General features: G+C 45.4%; 1 protein-coding gene across 3 annotated transcripts; it reads right to left on the reverse strand.

Annotated features, from left to right (window-relative positions):
- Positions 1-1,243: 1,243 nt before the first annotated feature.
- On the reverse strand, positions 1,244-17,113 carry Tnfaip3 (TNF alpha induced protein 3). Of its 3 annotated transcripts, XM_020180396.2 has the most exons (9): positions 16,802-17,111; positions 13,087-13,396; positions 9,194-9,384; positions 8,406-8,553; positions 8,074-8,244; positions 6,932-7,112; positions 4,933-5,840; positions 4,094-4,275; positions 1,245-3,413 (listed from the first exon to the last, which is right to left on the reverse strand). In XM_020180396.2, exons 2-9 carry the CDS (start codon positions 13,379-13,381, stop codon positions 3,129-3,131), a joined length of 2,361 nt encoding a protein of 786 aa, XP_020035985.2. In that variant the 5' UTR covers positions 13,382-13,396; positions 16,802-17,111; the 3' UTR covers positions 1,245-3,128. The 3 variants fall into 3 exon arrangements, with proteins under 3 accessions (XP_020035984.2, XP_020035985.2, XP_073929769.1); XM_020180395.2 differs by lacking the exon at positions 16,802-17,111 and having other exon boundaries at positions 1,244-3,413; positions 13,087-16,415; XM_074073668.1 differs by lacking the exon at positions 4,094-4,275 and having other exon boundaries at positions 3,192-3,413; positions 16,802-17,113.
- Between the last annotated feature and the right edge of the window lie 1,516 nt (positions 17,114-18,629).

Here is an 18,629-nt window from a genome sequence, read left to right on the forward strand (position 1 = left end):
CCAAACCAGGCCAAGGAAACTAGGATTTCTCCTCTACAAGGCAGGTCCTAGAAACTACGAATATACTGGGATATTTCTCTGACTTTCTTTCTTAGAACTGACTATAAAGATTTTCTCTGATAGCATTTCAGAAAGGGCCCTGTCCCATGCTTTTGAGAAAGGAATGCTGCCCAAAGAGGCCAAATCCAGTCTGGACAGAGACAGACCTCTCTTGGTCTCCCCACCCAGCTTATTAACATTAGATCAGGCCCTTCTTTTGTCCCATCAAGGTCTACATGATTGTCCACACTCCAGTCATGTCTACGCAATGAAGTGTCCATAAAATCTCCAAAGGCCAGGATTCCAAAAGCTTCCAGAGAGCTAGCCACATAGCAGTACCTGGAGGATGGTGTGCCCAGAGGGGGCATGGAAACTCTGTGCCCTTCTCCATGGCTATCTGTCTGCATCTCTTCATCTATATCCTTTGGAATATCCAGCAAACGCATTTCCCTGACATCTATGAGCCACTCAAGCAAATGTATCAACTCTGAGGAGGGGATATATGGGAACCATTATTTATAACTGGTCATCAGAATAGGTCAAAAACCTCCTGGAGCTTGTGATAGGCACCTAAAGTGTGCTTGGTGAAGTCAGTGCTGGGGACTGAGTCAACCTGTGGGATCTGATGCCATCCCTAGGTGGACAGTCAGAACTGAACTGAATTGGAGGACACCTAGCTGGTGCCAGCTGCAGAATGAGTTGTGTGCTTGCTTGCTGGTGGGGACAAATTCTCATACATCGTGGGATCACAGCAATCTGTGTTGACTGTTGTGGTGTGACAGCATAGCAGAGGAAAAATGTTGTTTTCCCCTCTCAGTGAGCTTGTAATTCCCCAGGCTGGTCTTCCCTGTCTGACTCAGGAAATCTAACAGCAGTCTTCTTCCCTGACAATTTCTTTTTGTGCCTCCTCTCTCTCCCTTATTTACTCTTTCTCCACTTCAGGACCCTCCAAGATAGGGACTTTACATCTCATCTAAGCAGGTATGGGTGGGCCTTTCCCACTCCCACAGGCCTCACTCTTCTACCCAAAGCTTATACTTGAATATATGGCCCTAGCCTCATGCAGTGATTATCTTTTAAACGCTACCTTGTCTCCATGGGTGAGAGGTATATCATTGGCTCAGGTACACATCAATGGGGTGTGTGGAAAGTATAGTCTTCATAGTCAAGCCTACTTTCTTCTAGTATTCATCAATAGAGACATGAAAATTTGTTCTTAAATAATTTATTTTTTAATATTGGTTTTTGTGTAAAGTTACATTTCTTTAGGGGAACTTGAAGAAATCCAATAATGGTAGATAGCATTCTATCATGAACTAAATGTGCAAATTTTAAATATTTTCTATAATAAGTATAAATAACTTCATTTTTCACATTAAGAATGAAACTATTGATAGATACAAAGTAGTAAGTTATCAACTTTGAAAGAACTAGATGAAGACACTGAAGTTTGTCAATTTTGGAAAGAAATGAGAAAGATTTATGACATAGTAAATGACATGTCAGATAATATGAAGAAAGGCTATGTAGAGTTATAGATCACAAATATTTTCAGGACTTAGGTTCAGATCCCCAAAATGTCAGCCTTTACTTCTGGGGAAAATGCACTTCCATTCATTTTTCTAAGGACAAACATGACATTAACACAAAGCACATAGAGAAACTGCAGGGCAACGACAGAAAGAAATTTCCTCATCCTCATAGTTACTGTATTTTGCTATCCCAAGGCTGAAGTGTCACTGGACACTTTCCCCACCTAGGACTCAGGACACAGCATTAATACAGCAAGCAAACCATCACAAAAAGTCATCTGTTTTCTCTCCATTCTGGCCCATAGCCCTTCCCTATCTTCTCTCCAGAAGCATCTACAGAACACAGAAGTTTCTTATTGTATGGCTGGGCTTTCATAAGAAGGGTATGAGAGTCTACTGGAATTTCTGTTAAAGCAATTCCTTCTTTCCTAGGGAGGCAACGAGCACAGCGCACTGCAAGAGGACACCTCCCTCACTGAGGTCAGGAGCTTGCCACGTTCCAGAAAATGACCTAAAGCAAAATATGGTACCCCAAGAAGACACTGCAGCATTTTCCTCAGAGCAGAAGACACATCTTTATTTAAATAACTTTGAAGTTTGCAATAAATAAAGTGACTCGAGGGCTCCCTTTAAGATGGGAGCTTGTTGAGTTCATGTAATGAGTTGTGTACACAAAGGGTGTACAACAACCAGAAAATAGGATATTATTAACCAGTCTTCCTACTTCTATCTGTAGGGCAGCATTTCGAAATTAAGAAGTTCCCTCTTATATAAGGGTATATTATATATGCACACACTTTTGCACACACCTTGGTTCAAGCTAACCTTTTTAGAAGTGAAGATAAGGATAGCCCAGGGTCATATTTATTCTCACTAGAATGTTCAGATTTTTAAAAGGTGTACATTGTAAAGAGCAGCTCATTTTCTCTTCCATGTGAATAAGTTCAATGTCAGCAGCCTCAGAATCACAGTCCATGCCTGGTTCTGTGTTTCGGCAGAACCTTGGAAGTGAACTAGGCAGGTGGGGAAAACCACTAAGCATGACGTTCTTGATGTGTCCATTCCCCCTGAGGTTCCTCGAGCTTCTTACAGAGGGCCTGGTGTGGGAGGATTCCACTTCACATCTTTCAGAAATGCTGACAGAGGGTGGTGGGGTGGCTCAGGGTCTCCCAACCTGCTAGTCTGCCTGTCTTTCCCTGTTTCTTGCATGATGAAGCAGTCTCGGCAGGTGAGGCGCAGGGGCTGTCACTAGTTCCAGCACACATTCCATGTCCAAAGAGTTCCCAGTCCTCTGCTTGCAGCAGTCTTGGGCTGAATCTGACATCATGACCTACCCGTCATAAGCTTTGCTCTGAGGCCACGTGGGGAGATCCCTGGTTATCAAACCTGAGCATTACGGGCTTGATGAGAGCTTATCTTTCCTTCCTTGGTCAAAGACAGCCTCAAGGCCACTGTCAAGGGCTTGTTCCTGCAGTGGTATCCAGGGGTTTGGAGTATAGCACCATGCTGGCTGGTGGCCTGAGGCCCCTCTTGCTGGGCCAGTCCTCCTGTTTCTGCTTAGCCGTACATCTGCTTGAACTGAAAGCACTCATTGCAGTAGCCGTTACACTTGGCATTGCCGAAGTGGTCGCAGGCAGGGGCCCGGCAGGGCTGTTTGGGGGGCTCTTCTGGGGCGGGCTCACCCCGGTGGGCTGTGGGGCTCACACGCTGGCTGAGATGCTGGCACTCCATGCAGAGTTCTTCACTGCGACAGGCCAGGATGTTCTTACAGGAGGCCCGGGCACACTTGGGCCTTGAGGTGCCCTGTGTGGTTCGAGGCATGTCTCTGCGTTGGCTGGATCTCTGAGGCAAAGAACAGAGGGAAGTGTCACGAGGAGATCTCACTTGACAGTGTGGTTTCTACAAAGGGCTTTCCTAAGACTGGTGAGAAGCAAGAGCCCATGTGCTGCAGAGAAGAAGCTTCCCAGCTACCCACCTGTGCTCCCTCACAACCCCAGTATAAGCCAAGGGGAACCATTGACCTTGACATGGAAGCCTACAAACTGGGCCCAGTGCTCTTCCCTTGGGATTAACCATTAGTCTCTTATCCTTCTGCAGGCAACACATCTATTAACATTTGCTTTTCTGATATGCACCTGGAATGTTCTGTCTTCTTTCTGCTCATGACAAAGGATTATTTAAGAAGACTGCTTTGAAGATGTCTGTGCTTTTGCTACAAATCAAACATCTCTGACCACCACTGGGCTTTTTGGATGCTTGAAGAGGTTTTGTTCTATGGCTTATTGTATTGGCTTTTCAAATAGAGTTCCTTATTCTATGGCTTATTTTATTAGCTTTTCAAATAGAGTTCTTTATAAGTATACTTAGGCCACGCAAAGTGACAGCGGTATTTCCAACCTGAGGATCCAGAGCAACCTGGGTGTTTTTTTCCCCAGGTTCTTACAGCAGACTTTCCTAAGAAATCCTTTGTCACAAGGAGACAGACCTGGCCTGCAGAGGGGAAGTTCCTCAGAGTGCCTTACCAGTTGCTCTTCAGTCCTTTTTGCTTCATGAAATCTCTGGTTCTGAGCTTCAATGAAGCACTTCTGACAATATCCCTCAAACATGGTGCTTCCCAGCGTGCCACATTCCCTCCCCAGGCATGGAACAGTGTTCTGGAACCTGGAGGCAGCAGAACTGGCTTTCCCAGAAACAGCGGCAAAATCTATGAAAGAGTGGATTATATTCAGTACCATGTCTGCATCACTGATCACAGAGACACTGATTTTAAAGAAGGAAACAGGTTCCCAGTATAGATTAGGACAGCCTTGGCTATATACTTGGGACCAGAATAAATTCAGCAAAATAATAATATTATTACTAAAACATATTTGACTTTATAGATCTCTTGCTTTGAAACACAAAGCATTGGTCAGTCATAGTAGCAGACAAACGGCAGACATTAACCGCTCATCTTTTTTTCAAATCAGAGAATACCAAAAAAACAAATGGTTTCCTAGTGTCTGCAGAGACTTGCCTCTCTATTGCTATGACTCTTCAGGCCTTGGGTGCCTCTATTATACCAGAGTTGCATGTGTCTAACTTAAATTCCATGCTATAAATGCCAGACACTGAGTGGCCTTAAGAAAACAATCCCCTGACCTCTATGACAGGGCACTCTTAGGAGACAGTGCCATCACAGTGCTTGCTGCTTCCATGTGTGGCTGGCACAGTCACTGTGACTGTGCCCAAGTACAAGCTGGTGGAAAGGCACAGTGGGATCTGAACACTCTACCCGAGGGCTCAGAGAGGCTCCTTTTCTTGAAGTTGGAGAACAAAATCCCTTCCCGACATTAGCTACTGCATTAGGAAGTCTACTCACGTTTGTTTTCTCTGTATTCGATGAAACACAGCGTGCAAAAGCCCTTGTTTTCTGGAGTCCCAAAATACATGCAGCCAGCTTTCCTGCACTTGCTTGTCACTGGCCGGTCCCCTGGAGTCCGTGCTGCCTGGGAGAGGCAGCTAGAGGGGGTGTCGTTTCCAGCTCGGTGGCAAGAGTGCGGGGCGAGACTCTGGATGAGTTGAGAGGGGTCAGACTTGGAGCGCTGGTGACAGGAAGGAGGGATGCTGGAAGAGGTCTCTGCTGTAGTCCTTTTGAAGCAAGTACTACAGATCCCATTAAATGTCCTGGTGACATCCTGGAGGCAGGCTTGGCACTTCCCAGGATCTAAATGCCTCGTGGTGTCTGTGGTATGGTTGGCATTGAGCTGCCGGGCATTGTGGCAGCGTTCACAAAATCCGTTGTGCTGCATGTTCAGGGTAAAAGGGCAGCCAGGGCTCCTGCACTTCATAGCAGTGGTCTCACTGAACAGGAAAAGGCTGGGGGCTGTTGGCGGGGCTGAATGAGGCCCCCCAGCTGGCTCCTCGGGGCTCCAGACGGAGGGCTCATAGGCCTCTCCCCGAGAGGCCCCAAGTGCCATGCCAGGGAGCCCCTCGGGGCCCAGCTTGGAGTTCAGCTTTGGAAGTCTGCTTTTGTTCTTCTGCCGCCTCTCTGAGCATTCGTGGCAGAAAGGCTGGGTGTTCACGGACATGAAGAAAGGACAGTTGGGTGTTTCACATTTTACATCCATGAGAGAAAGCTGGGGCGTGGAAGGTTCCAAAGGGTTTTGCACATGTGCCCCTCTCCTCCCCTGCTCATTGTTCTCCTGCCACTTCTTGTACTCATGCTGGACAAGTTCAAAGTAATCATCTACCAGATTTATTTCTTTGGGTAAGTTAGCTTCATCCAACCTAAAGACCAAACAGGAAACTGTAAGACTATATAAAATAGCACACCAGACTTTCAGAACGTTGAGAATGTGGATTGGGGCAACAAGTCTTTAAACACTTATGAAATCATGATATAAATGATCCAATGCATTTTGCAGTGTGTTCTCCAGTCAAATATGAAGTCAGTTTGTCTGCTAGGAAGCCATCATTATTTCTAAGGCCACAGTTTTATTTAATTAAACTTGATCCACACAGTGATTCTAGATAGAGAGTTCGCCTAGCCTGTGAGAGGCTGTGGGTTTGACTCTCCATAAAGAACTGTCTCTATGTCTCATTAATCTATGGCTTCTTTAAAAACTCACTTTTACTTTCTAACTTCTCAGAAATCAAATTTCTAGTAAAACATTACTCGGGATCTTCAGGTGGGGCCGTCTAAAGCACTAACTACTTTGGAACTTTGTGTTCTGTATTCTTCTGTATTAACTTCACTCTGTATGTGGGATCTACTGAAGTTCACTGCCACTGGTACCAAAGACTCATAGACCCTGTTTATTTACTTCTGACTGAACTGCACTCTGGCAACCCGATTCTCTTCCTCCCTCACTATCATCTGGTGGATTCCAAGCTCTCAGAGGCAGGCATCTCTTCAACACAAAGCCAGTGAGTGTTTAGAGACGCAGGGAGCTCTGGGACTCCCTCCCACTTTCCTGCGTGGTTGTCACATAAACCCATCTTACAACCTAGCGTGTGTCTGTCCTTAGCAAAAAGCCAAGAGACAAAAGGCTTTTTATTTCCAACAGTTTTTACTTGCTAGTTTTTTTCTTAAAATACATATCAGAGCAATTAAAAGAAAAAAACAACTATGCTTGGGGGAAACTTTAAGACCCATAATTCTGGCTCTCGGCATCCAGCTATCCAGGAGAATCAATATGGATACACTACTTATTTCCATTTGACACCAAAGTTGCTATCCCTTAAATGATTCTCTCTAATGCATGCATGGGACTCTGAATTTGTTTCATGTTGAGGAACCTAACTGTAAATTAATACTGTGTTTTGGGGTAGAGGCTGCTTTGAAGGTAGTTACAAGTGACAGAGAAGAGAGTGCTCACTTTGCAGCATTGATCAGATGTGTCGTGCCGTGGTCCCAGCCTTGCACCGGGATTTCTATCACCATCAAATACTCTTTTAAGAGCTTTTCCTTCATCTCATTTTCAGGATCTGTCAAAAAGTGAATTTTTAAGTCTTCAAATCTTCCTCGGTCTCTGTTAACAAGTGGAACAGCTCGGATTTCTGAGGGAAAAAAATAGCATGTAAGCAAAATATGATTCTCCTAAGTGAGGTTGCATGTAAGGCCATATTATAGGATTAAATTTTGAAAATGTGGAAAGCATATAATTTAACAAGTAGAAAAGAATCTTCTAGTCACAGTTAAAACCAAATGGGAAAACAAAATGCACTGAACTAATATAAAATGCCTTGCTTCCAGGGAGCTCACAGAATATTAACCAGCCTAGAGCCTATGGATCTTAACTGCTAACTTCCCACACTTCAGTCAGACTGACCTGAGTTCAAATCCTGGTTTTGTCACTAGCAAGCTCTGTGTTTTTAGGCAGGTTATTTTACCTCTCTGAGTTTCAACTACCTCATCTATAAAATCTGCCTCTGCCAGCATCTCACAAGGATGCTATGAAAGTGAAGTGGGATGAAAGAATGTACCTTAGCACAGAGCTGCACATCAAGCTGTGATGTGCAGTGATAATAGCTAACCTGACAGGCATGTACCTGCTCTATGCAGGCACCTTCATTTGTCATGCATTAATGGTGACAGCCGTAGGAATATGTATAATAAATATGCTGCTTAAGATTAAATGTTGAAAGTTCCCCCCGGCCCAACACAAAAAAGATGTGGGGGTATTACGATGAATCATGGAATCATGTGACTCTAATCTGAAAATCCCACATCCAAAGTGCTCCCAAATCTGAAACTTCTGAGAGCATTGTGGACTTCAGATGCTCAGCTGGTAAAGTCTATGCACCTCAAAACTCCAAAATGTGAAACACTTTTGATCAAGCATTTCATAAAGGAATACTCAACCTTTACTAACAAATGAATGACAAAATAATATATTTAAAAAAAAAATCTCTAATAAGACTTTAAAGTCTAAGACTTATTAAGAGCAAAAGAGAGAACCCTGCCTGATGAGTGAGTTAGTCTCTAACAGGTCAATGTGAACTGAGACTGTTTTCTTACCAGGCCCACTGTCCTTCAGAGTCACCAGCGGTACAAAGTGTTGGCTGTCATAGCCGAGGACAATGGGGTATCTGTAGCATTCCTGGGCTGGCCAGTGGAGAGGCAAGTATATGCCACCTACTTTCAAAGGGGCAAAATTGGAACCTGATTCCAGACTTCTTAGCATTTTGTCTGTTTAAGAAAAGAGAAAGAAAAATAAGGCTTCAGGTCACTTTCATCAAATTCTACTCAGCTATGGTTACCTACACCTTTGGGAGTGTGGCTTTTGTCCTCAGCCAAAGCATTAGCTGAAGATCACCTATATACAAATAGGTGATCTCCAGGCATCTCACCTGAAATGACAATGATGGGTCTTCTGAGGATGTTGCTGAGGATAAATATGTGAATTTCCTCCAGTGAATTATACTGAAGTCCACTCCGGGCTGCTGGGGCATCTGTGGATGCCATTTTGATAAGGTTGTCCCACTCATCATTCCAGTTCTAGGGGAAGAGGAGTCAAGGGAAAAACGAAGACTGAGTGCACTCTGCATTAAAGTCACTCCGATATTGCTCTGCAGTTATTCATTTATATAACTTAGCTGAGTTTTCCCCTTTCTTGAAATCATCATTCAAATTATCATCCTCCCCCTCCCCCACCCCCGTTTGGTTTTTTTCCTTTACTTTTTTCCACTACAACGCAAATTCAAAACTGGAGGAGGAGAGGGACAGCACCTGCTTTCAAAAAAAAAAAAAATCCCTCCTGAGGTCCAACAGTGAAACCCCTCATCCAAATGTACACAAAAATTCCAAACTTGTGACCAAGAATGGTGAGGTACAGTCTTCATTTGATTGGCTGGCTCAGCAGAGCAGGCTAAGGTCAATCAAACTGGCAAAAACAGAAATGCCAAAGGAAAGGCCTTGGTCCAAGAGCCCCACACCTGGGAGAAGGCTGCCCCACAGCTCTGAGTAGTGGTGAAAGCCTCAGGTTAATCCCACAGAAGTCTTCTGGTGTTTTCCACTGAGTATGCTTTGCTGAGCCTGATTCATGTGACTAGTAAGTCATATGCTCCTCAAGGGGAAATGGAATGGCCCAGAGTGCCCCTCAGGCACCATGGATCTGTATGGGGGGACCCACACATACCCGAGTGTCATAGCAAAGCCCTGTCTCCACAAATTCCTGAGATTTCAGAGACTCCAGTTGCCAGCGGAATTTGAAGTTGCGTGTGTCCGTCTCCTTGAGCGTGCTGCAGAGCGCCTTCCTCAGGACCAAGTCTGTGTCCCGAACACCCCACATGTACTGACAAGCAGCGTGCATGAGGCAATTTCCATCACCTGAGGACAGGAGGGAGCCATGAGGAGCAAAGTCAAGCAAAGCTTTGCAGAATAAACTAGTCTATGCGGTTTGATTTCTCAGTCAAGGGTCAACTAACGCTTCACAAGGTGATGAGAGCTAAAGGGAAAAAAATCATTTTTTTCACTCTTCTTTCTAACGAGTGGTACCAACAGGCCAAGGAGTCAGAGGCCTTGGTTCTAGCATAGCTCGGCTCCTAACTGGTTTAGGTGACCTGGGGGAGATTCATTAAGGTTTATGAAAACTTCTCCTCTTTGTGGAATGAGGGCACTGAACTATATTTCTTTTCTTTTCTTTCTTTCTTTGTCTCTCTCTTTCTCTCCCTGCCCCACCTTCTTTATTTCTTTTGAAGTACTTGGATTTGAACTCAGGATCTCCCACTCAGGTGCTCTACTACTTGAGCCACGCCCCCTCCTCCCTCCCACCTGGTCCTATCTCTAAGAGTCCCTGGTTGGCTGGCTAAGGCTCCAGCACTATTGCCCTTCAGCACTAGGGAAGTACTAATACCCAGGTAACATGTACAAACCAGGAAGCAAGCACAGCTAAGCCTACTAGACAGGGACAGTCTGGCTGTGACTCAGTGGGAAATGACTTTGACCATTCTACTTTAACTTTGAGGACCTAGAGTTTCTTCCCCTGGTTTGTAAAGTGGGATTGACAGCACTGAATTATCTGTAGCTTGCCATCCCTGACCTGCACCTCTCTCCAAAATACATTATGTGAACCTGCCTGTGAGCCATTAAAGTCCCTTTGCAAAGTTTAAAAGCACTTAGTTGTTAAATTTTTAAATGAATCAGTGTTCAGGGCTGGCATTTTGAGAAAAACATGTCTAATTTTCTTCTACAAATTTGTGACTTTTCCAGCTTAAAAAACTCACAATTCAATAGGATGTATTATTTTGTTGTCATTGTCTTTGGCAATGTTGGGGATGGAACCCAAGGCCTCAGGCACACTAGGTAAGGGCTCTGCCACTGAGCTACATCTCCAGCCCAAGATTGCATCCTATTCCAGCCCCTAAACAATAAACAGTGGGGGAATCCTTAATACAAACTAAGTTAGCTCCTCATTATCTTTGGCAAGTGCAAAATAGTTCTCATTTTTTAAAAAAAGTTAAATTGTTTTCTTACATTATTCATTAGTAAGGCAATAAAGCTATTGGAAAATTTATCAAACTCTAATTAGAGTCAAACTATAAAAAATGTTTAAATGTCAAATACATATCCACAGCCAACATTCCTTCAATTTACAAACTTTGAAAAGCCAGCAGAATGAATGAACAAAAAGATCACTCGAGCCTTGTGTCTTGCCGAAGTGTGGCAACCACTACATTCTGTTGAAATTTCCCCTTTGCAAAATCTAGAGCAAAGATAAGACTTTTTTTCTTCTTGTTGCGCTTACTTTCAGTTCTTTATTGAGATGCACCAGTATAAAATTCCCTAAGTAACATCTGGAATTCCCCAGTGAGAAGATATTTGACTAGCAATTGAGCAACAGCTATTGTACGTTTTGTTCTGGTGTGTAGACATTTAAACTGCGAACTGCACCCTGGACTTTCCAAGTGGGTGTGGTCAGGGTGAGCTGGAATAGGCTACTCATTATACAAGTGAAATCTCTGTAGCCAATAGACGCTGGAATTTTTCACATGAAGTTTCAATTTTATGCCATCTACTCCCTTCCTCATTCACCACAGTCTCATATCCTCAAATGCAAACGTATGAATCACCCCTCCCCAAACAGACTACTGACATTGAAGAAACCCTCCTATAGGGGGAAGGATTAAACAAGACAGAAAGACAGAGAGAGAGAGAAACACAAGGAGCTAACATAAACCAGAGAGAAAAAAAGCCATTTGTTTTCCTCTCTCCCTTAAATGCATTTTCTTCCTTTTACATAATTTTAAGAAATTTTCTCCAAAGTAGGGAAATAAGGATTCTGAGCCTAAAAATCTCTATTTTACCCAGGTCATGTTATCAAAATACATTTGCTTTTGTAGTTTTATTTGTAGTATGAATCTTCGTTGATTTAAATGGAATATGATTGCAAAACAAGTGTTTGACATTTATATTCCTTTTTTTCTTAAGAAAATAAGGTATCTCGTTTTTTAAGGAGACAGTATACAATGTCTGGTAATTCTATTAATGATAATAAGATTTCCCCTTTTCTTCCCATTTCTAATTTTCACAAAGTTGACTTCTCTCTCTCTCTGTCTCTCTCTCTCTCTCTCTCTCTCTCTGTCTCTCTCTGTCCTAACATCATGGGACACAGGTAAAACCACAAATGGTCTGCTACATAAACTCTCTGACGACAACTTAACATAATCATCTACTTCTGTGTATCACCTGATTCAATGCCAAAAACAATGTAGATAGTAGCTCTCTCCAGTTTCTTCCAACCTATGTTTCTAAGAGTTTAAGTTTCATAAATGTAGGTAAAATGTTTAAGTGACATACAAGAGTCCCCAGAATCAATGCAAAAACTCCCTGCATCCACAGATCATTATGACTTACTCAAGTAAAAAATAGTTAATGTACCAACTGAGATATTAAGTCAATGTTCTTATCATCATCATTGGTAATTTGACACCGATACAAGACCAGAGATTGCTGCACAAACTGAGACTATAAGCATGTCATTGATCTAGTTAGCCTGTTCACTTATCACAATAAGTATCTACCTCCAAAAGGCAGAATTCTGCACTGCATGAAACAGTATGCTTGGATTTTTGTTGATGTACATATTCTTGCTCAAAGGAAATGGTTAAAAAATACAACAGTAAAGCTCAGACTAGGAAATAGCTATTGTGTTAAAGGGTCATTTGTGCAAAAGGCACAGACAAGAAAAAACTCAGTGCTGGGGAGTCCCTAAAAAGGATGAGTAGAGGTCTAAAACCTATGCTAGAAAGTCCTAAAAATCTCTGATTTGCTACTAGAGATATGTAAGCCTGTTAGTGACAGCTTAATTAACTACTTGTACGCAGTGCTTGACTAATGTCAGGAGCAATGGAGACAGAAGCCACCTCCTTTTCTTAGGCAACACAGCCAGGTAAGGAAAGAGGTGACAAAAGCAGCTTCACTGGTTAACCCATAAAGGGCCATCAACTCAAGAAGTGAAAGACACCACAGCCTTTGCTAGTGACACTGGGAAACAACAGTAATACTAGTTTGTACAAATACCACGCTTTCCTTTTGAACTTAAAAACCTTTGTAATATTTCCATATTGGCCAGGGAAGAGCATTTTCTAGATGATTAAATGGTTACTAGAATCAGAAACATTAATCACCAAACTGGGGTATGGCATTTGGAACTGCATCCCCCAAGCCCTTGTCACTCTAACACTTAGAAACCCTTAGAAAATAACCTTAATAAAAACATTTACGAAGCCAGGCATGGTGATTCACACCTGTAATCCCAGTACTCAGGAGACTGAAGCAGGAGGATTCTGAATTTGAAGCCAGCCTGGGCTAGCTACATAGCAAGTGCCACGCCAGCATGAAATACACAGTAAGACCCTCTTTCAAACAAAACGTCACCAGGCAAGCTTGCTACTATCATACACACTGCCCCCCAGAGAGTTGCTCTTCTTAGGTTTCCATGACTATTGCTGTTAAACTTCATGGATGGGGTTCCAGCACAGGGGAGCTGTCTCCCTGCCAGACAACAGAAGATCAACTGGGAACACTTACCATTGGTTTTCAGAGCCACTAGCTTCCTGACTTCGCGACACCAGTTGAGCTTCTTCTGGCTTTCCAGGGAAGCCTGGATGTTTCTGTCGATCAGAGCTTTGTGGATGATCTCCCGAAACTGTGGACAAAATTGGCAAGTTCTGAACATTTCCAGTGTGTATCGATGCATGGTTTTAAAATGATGAATGATCCCATTGGTGGGTTTCAAGATGTCTTCTGGAGTTCTCTCCCTTATCTTCACAGCTTTCCGCATGTTGCTCAGGTACAACGCCTGGGGAAGGAGGTGTTCAGCCATGATGCACCACAGGACCTGAAGAGGACGGGGAAAAGCCCATTCCGTTAGGCTGCCTTTGACACTACTCCCATATACCTGCCTGCAGGAAACCCCAGTGTTTGATCTTGTCATTACCCTAATCTGTAGGCAAAAGATCTTAGTCACTTTTACTCCCAGGATACTAGCTGGCCCCACAGATTAACTCACACTGGACTGTTTTAAGTTACATCACTTTTAAAGATTAGTCTAAACAAGAGAAAGAAGGCGGAGAGTGGGAATTGAGGGGGAGGGGAATAACCCGTGTGTTCAGTAACATTTGTCAGGAAGTCAGGACCATCTGTCAGCCACAGGTACTGCTCCACAAAACCCAGCTAAGCTCCCACTGCATTCTGATGCCACTGTGGTGGGGTGCTTGATTTTAGGAGCACTGAATATTCTCCAATGGAGGACACAGGGAGCCCTGACAAGGCCCGCTCTGCCCCTAAGACCCCCACTATTCAATCCTTGCTCTTGGGCAAGGGCTTGATTCATCTCTTTTCAACATTTCCTCCCTGGGCTGCAAAGACAGCAAATATTTTATGGAAAATCCCATGTCATCCTAGTCTGCTGTTTAGTGTTTCCTCTTTAGCCCCAAAGAAAAGTATAAAGTGTTTATTGCAATATTTACAAAGAATCAAAACCAAATTGTTTTAGAATGAACAAAACAGCCTATTTCCACCAAGATGCTTTGCAATCTCGAGAGCCGACATGAGAACAGACAGGTACTAACAGAATAATAAGTTGCACCCTTGCAAGAACAGACACTGGGCCTCACTTATTTCAACTCAACTGCCAACACAACTGTATGCTCAGCTGCGTTTCCACCCACCCTGTCCTTCACCCTGGAATCCTCAAGCCTAATCAACAGGTGGAGGAAATGAAATTCTGGAAGCAGACAGGAGAGAAGTTTGAGCCAGGAGGCCAGTCAGGACAAATGAAAGAGGAGCAGGGGCAAGGACCAGCAGCTGTGACCCGTGCCCATGGTGTGGAAGGGTGGGAATTGGTGCACAATGGGATCGTCCCAGTGTGGAGCAATGTTGACAACCAGCTCTGCTTCACCAGCTCTGAATAGGGTGCCACATGTCCCATTTTATAAGAAGACAAGGGTGATTTTGGCACACAAAGGCATTCCCTAGAAGTTTCACAGCTATGGTTAATCCCACACCTGCACTTGCTTTCCGCCAGGGCAACCCTTCAGGTAAGAAAGAAGTGAAACCTATGTGAGAGGGAAGAGAAGGATGGCATTAGGTGAGTACAGGTTCTCTTAAGCCACTTATAAGGTGATCTAAATTCTTGTGGTCACCTTGTAGAAGGAAGCTTGAGAACTAGAGGACCCTGAGGTGCTATTGAGGATTTGCCTTGGAATTCTTAATCTGACCACTGGGTAAGGCCCGGGAGAAAGCACTCTCTGGGTCAGATGGTGATATTTCTCATGTCAAATGTTTCCTGCAGGTGAGAAAGGGCAAAATCAAAGCAGGACTATGGGCACCACATTGAGACAAAAACACCACATACCCTTATCCTTTGTGGTGCACCCTAAGTATCCTTCCTAGCACCACTCATCCATCCATCCATCCATCCATCCACCCATCCATCCATCCACCCATCCATCCATCCACCCATCCATCCATCCACCCATCCAGGAATCCACTCACGAAGCATTCCAGACTAACTAGCGAAGGCCAATCTCTGTGCTTGATGCTAAAGCATTGAAATCACATCACCACTCGCTCCGCAGATAAAGCACTGGAGGTACAGGTCTATCCCACGTCCCATAGCCATGCAGGGACCTGCCTAGAAGTCAGGTCTTCCTATGCCTGCCCCTAGCTAGTCCTGTAACACCACGCAGTGCTGTGGATGCAGTGCTTGCGGATTTCAAGTGGACACAGACAGGCAGTAGGAAAACTAAACAAACTAGTGTTGCCTCTTTCTAACTCTTCTGTTTTGTTCTTCTGGGTCTACCTATATTTCAGCAAAGATCCAAAATGGTGAGAGCTGTAAACCCTATGCAAGACATGCAAATGCCAATATTTAACAGTCATCATGATCTCATTCATAGACTCAGCTTTGCACAGCCTGCAAAAATTGCTTCCTTCAAACAAATCAAAACCCACTGCCTGAGTTTTCAGTTCTTGGACTTTTCCACTTTTGAAATTAAAGAATAATTTTTTTATATAGGATTGTAATGTCCTTATGAGCAAAAAAACCCACAGTATTACCCTTGACCTTTTTTTTAAACTTTTGTTCTCTCACTGCTCACTTAAAGATAATTTCCCTATTTCTGTCACCTACTCATCCAAGTCTTTCTTCTCTTGTGTTATTTTTTCTCTCTGAGCAGACATTTCTGTCTGCAATGTGGGAATTTATGTATTAGTTATCAACAAATACCTCAGGCAGTCCTGGGGAAGTATGCTTCCAAAAACTGTATAAAGAATTGCAAAACAAACAAACAAACACACAAAAACCCGAAAACAAAACTCCAAGAAACATCTCAGACAATGAGAAGGGGCTACTCACTGGTTGCTCAATAATCTGGGACATGAGGGTTGCACTACAAAGACTCTTTAATTAGCAATGATCCTCCCAAAATGCTGCCCCCAGACACTTGACAAGACTGGCTTTCCAAGGAAAGATCAGAGGTCCAGAGAATTGAAAACAAAGCGGGCTCAAAAAGCGCTGAGCTCCTTCCTTACTTAATACCACTGCTTTCCTGAGAGACCAGGTGGCAGGATGTGGGACGACCAGGGCTGACAAAGAGTGTCTGAGTGTGGGGTAGGGGCTGCAGCAGGGACCTGCACATCGCTCCCAAAGTGAGGTCCCCAAAAGGCAAGCCAGTGACCCACTTTGCCATGCACACTTCCCTTACCCCGGCACCTGGGAAAGGTGATCGCCGTGCCCCGACCCCACCCCCTGCAGATCCCTGAGCCTGGGGAAGCTGTCCTCGGGAAGCTTAGCTGACAGAACTCCGACAGCCATCCCCACCGCGCGGGTTCTGCACAACCTGGGAAGTGTAACTTGGGCGCTTCTGCAAGGTCTACGTGGCCGTGAGCATGCAGGCTTGACCCCCGCCCCCACCCCCCCGCCACCAAAAACCAAACAAGAGCAAAGGAGCAAAGCCCCGACGACCACCCGACCAAGGGTTCTGAGGGGGCGACTCTTCCCCAGGTAGTTGCAGCTTAAACTGATCTGCATAATCGGAAAGGTACAGCTAGCTCCTTGGAGGAATCCAAGGCTGTCACCCTCACATCTGGCACGGCCACCTCAACTCTCAGCACTTCAAAACCCAGAATAGGAACACTAGCCAACGAACCTCCCTCCAGGACTGATGATGCAAAACCATAGCGGAGGAGACCCGCAGCCCTAGCCCACCGTGCGCCCCGCACCCGACGACGCGGTACTTACCTCCGCGGGCCGCGCGCAACTCTCGCCAAGTCCCAAGTCCCGGTCAGGACAGGCGCGCGTCGCAGGCTGGGGTCGCGATCCAAGTCCGGGTCGGGGTGGGGGTCGGGCCGAGGCAGCGCCCCATGGACGCCCGGGTCGGGCTCGCTCGCTGGCCGGGGGTGTGCACGTCTCCAGGCGGCCTGTGTCGCCGCTCCGCCCCCGCGGGCTCCGAGCCCACTGCGCTCCTCCCGCTGGAAGGCTGCAGACTGGGCAGTTCCCTTTTTTTGCCTTTCAGTTGTATCTGCGGCCGACAACCCGGGGATTTCCACCGCCGACCCGGGGATTTCCAGTCACGTGATGCCGGTCGGCTCTGGAGCCCTCGTGGCGCGAGACTGGCCTCCAGAGGGCGCTAGGGACACTGGAGCCGCTGTCCCCCGCCCAGTCGGCCCGGCTCGGCCGGGCCGCTCCGCTCCGCCCCAAGAAACTCCTGCGCCCCGCCCCGGGGTGTCCCCGCGTGAGTCACCTGGGCATTTCGGAAGCTGGCCCCAACGTCACATCCATGTGGAAATCGCAGTGATGGGAACTGGAAATGAAGTAGGTTCTTTTTTGCAAGCCCCTTTTCTGGAGAAAATCGACTTGTGAAGAAAGGAAATAAGAAAGAAAACCCTAAAAACCACCCCGGTGCTCGGCACCGCAGGCCGGGGCCGGGTCGGGTTTGAAAAGTCTGGGCCGCGCACATGGTGAGCTTTCAAGAGAGAGCACCAACCACAGAGGGTCTTTACGGGGATTTCGAGAAAAAGAAGCCGGGTCCCCAAGCCCTGTTGTTCCTGTCAGCCCTGAACTCCAGGCTGGGAGGGATGCAGGACCGAGGTGGCATTCCTGCAGCTTTGAGGTTGCAAGGTCAAGACCAATCTTAGACACCATCAGAAATCAGAAGAACCCCCACCCCACCCTGTACTCATTCCATTTCCCCTTTATTTCTGCACACCACAGCCTCGGTGGCCTCGCATTTAAGCAGCATTTCTGCTTAGAAATCACTTCTGAGCCATTGCCTACTTTGTCTTGTCTGCTAAGGTTTTATTAGGTGTGGTTTAGATGTCCTAATAATTAGTACACCCCAAGGTGCCAATGACTGATAGATAATTGCTGATAATGCCCCCAACCCCCCTGCTGTTGGCCTGGTAACTGCACTGCACTGCCTTGGTTGGGAAGAGTGAGTCATGAAGTAGGTGTCTGCCACCTGGGCATTGGGAGGTACAGGAGTGATGGAGGAGAGGCTAGCATGCTTTACTACCTTGGTGCTGTCTCCAGACCCACAGCCCCTCGGCCTGATTCCTGGAGGGGCTAAGCTAGAATCTACTGCAATACTGGGCACCATTGTCCTCTTAACTACGCATATCAGAGCCTATATCGCAAGTTTTGAATTATTAAAGTAGGCTCCATTCTCTGCAGAGACTGGGCTGGAAACTGGGTGAAGGGTGCCATGTTTTGACAAAGGGAGGCTTCGAGCAGTGAGTAGGGCCACTGTCCCAACTGGTCCTAATCTTTTTAGGCTGGAATTTTTTTTCCAGCTCCAAACCTCCTGATATTCATCCCCTTCTCACTCACAAATGTGCTCAGCTGTCAACACTCAAACAATGGGCAGCTGAATTAGTAATATAAAATGACATTTCTCCAGTACTTATTATGAGCTCACACATGCTTTTATATGAAGTTCAGAAAACTTAAGCCCTAGGCCCAAAGTCAACACAGCTAGTAAGGGGCAAAGCTGCCTCTGGAGCTGGGTGTGTCTTACTCCTAAACCCATACTAGTAAGTTAACCATGTGACCATTCCTTTCAGGAAAGATC

Source organism: Castor canadensis, chromosome 1, assembly GCF_047511655.1.
Source record: "Castor canadensis chromosome 1, mCasCan1.hap1v2, whole genome shotgun sequence".
Lineage (NCBI taxonomy): Eukaryota > Metazoa > Chordata > Mammalia > Rodentia > Castoridae > Castor > Castor canadensis.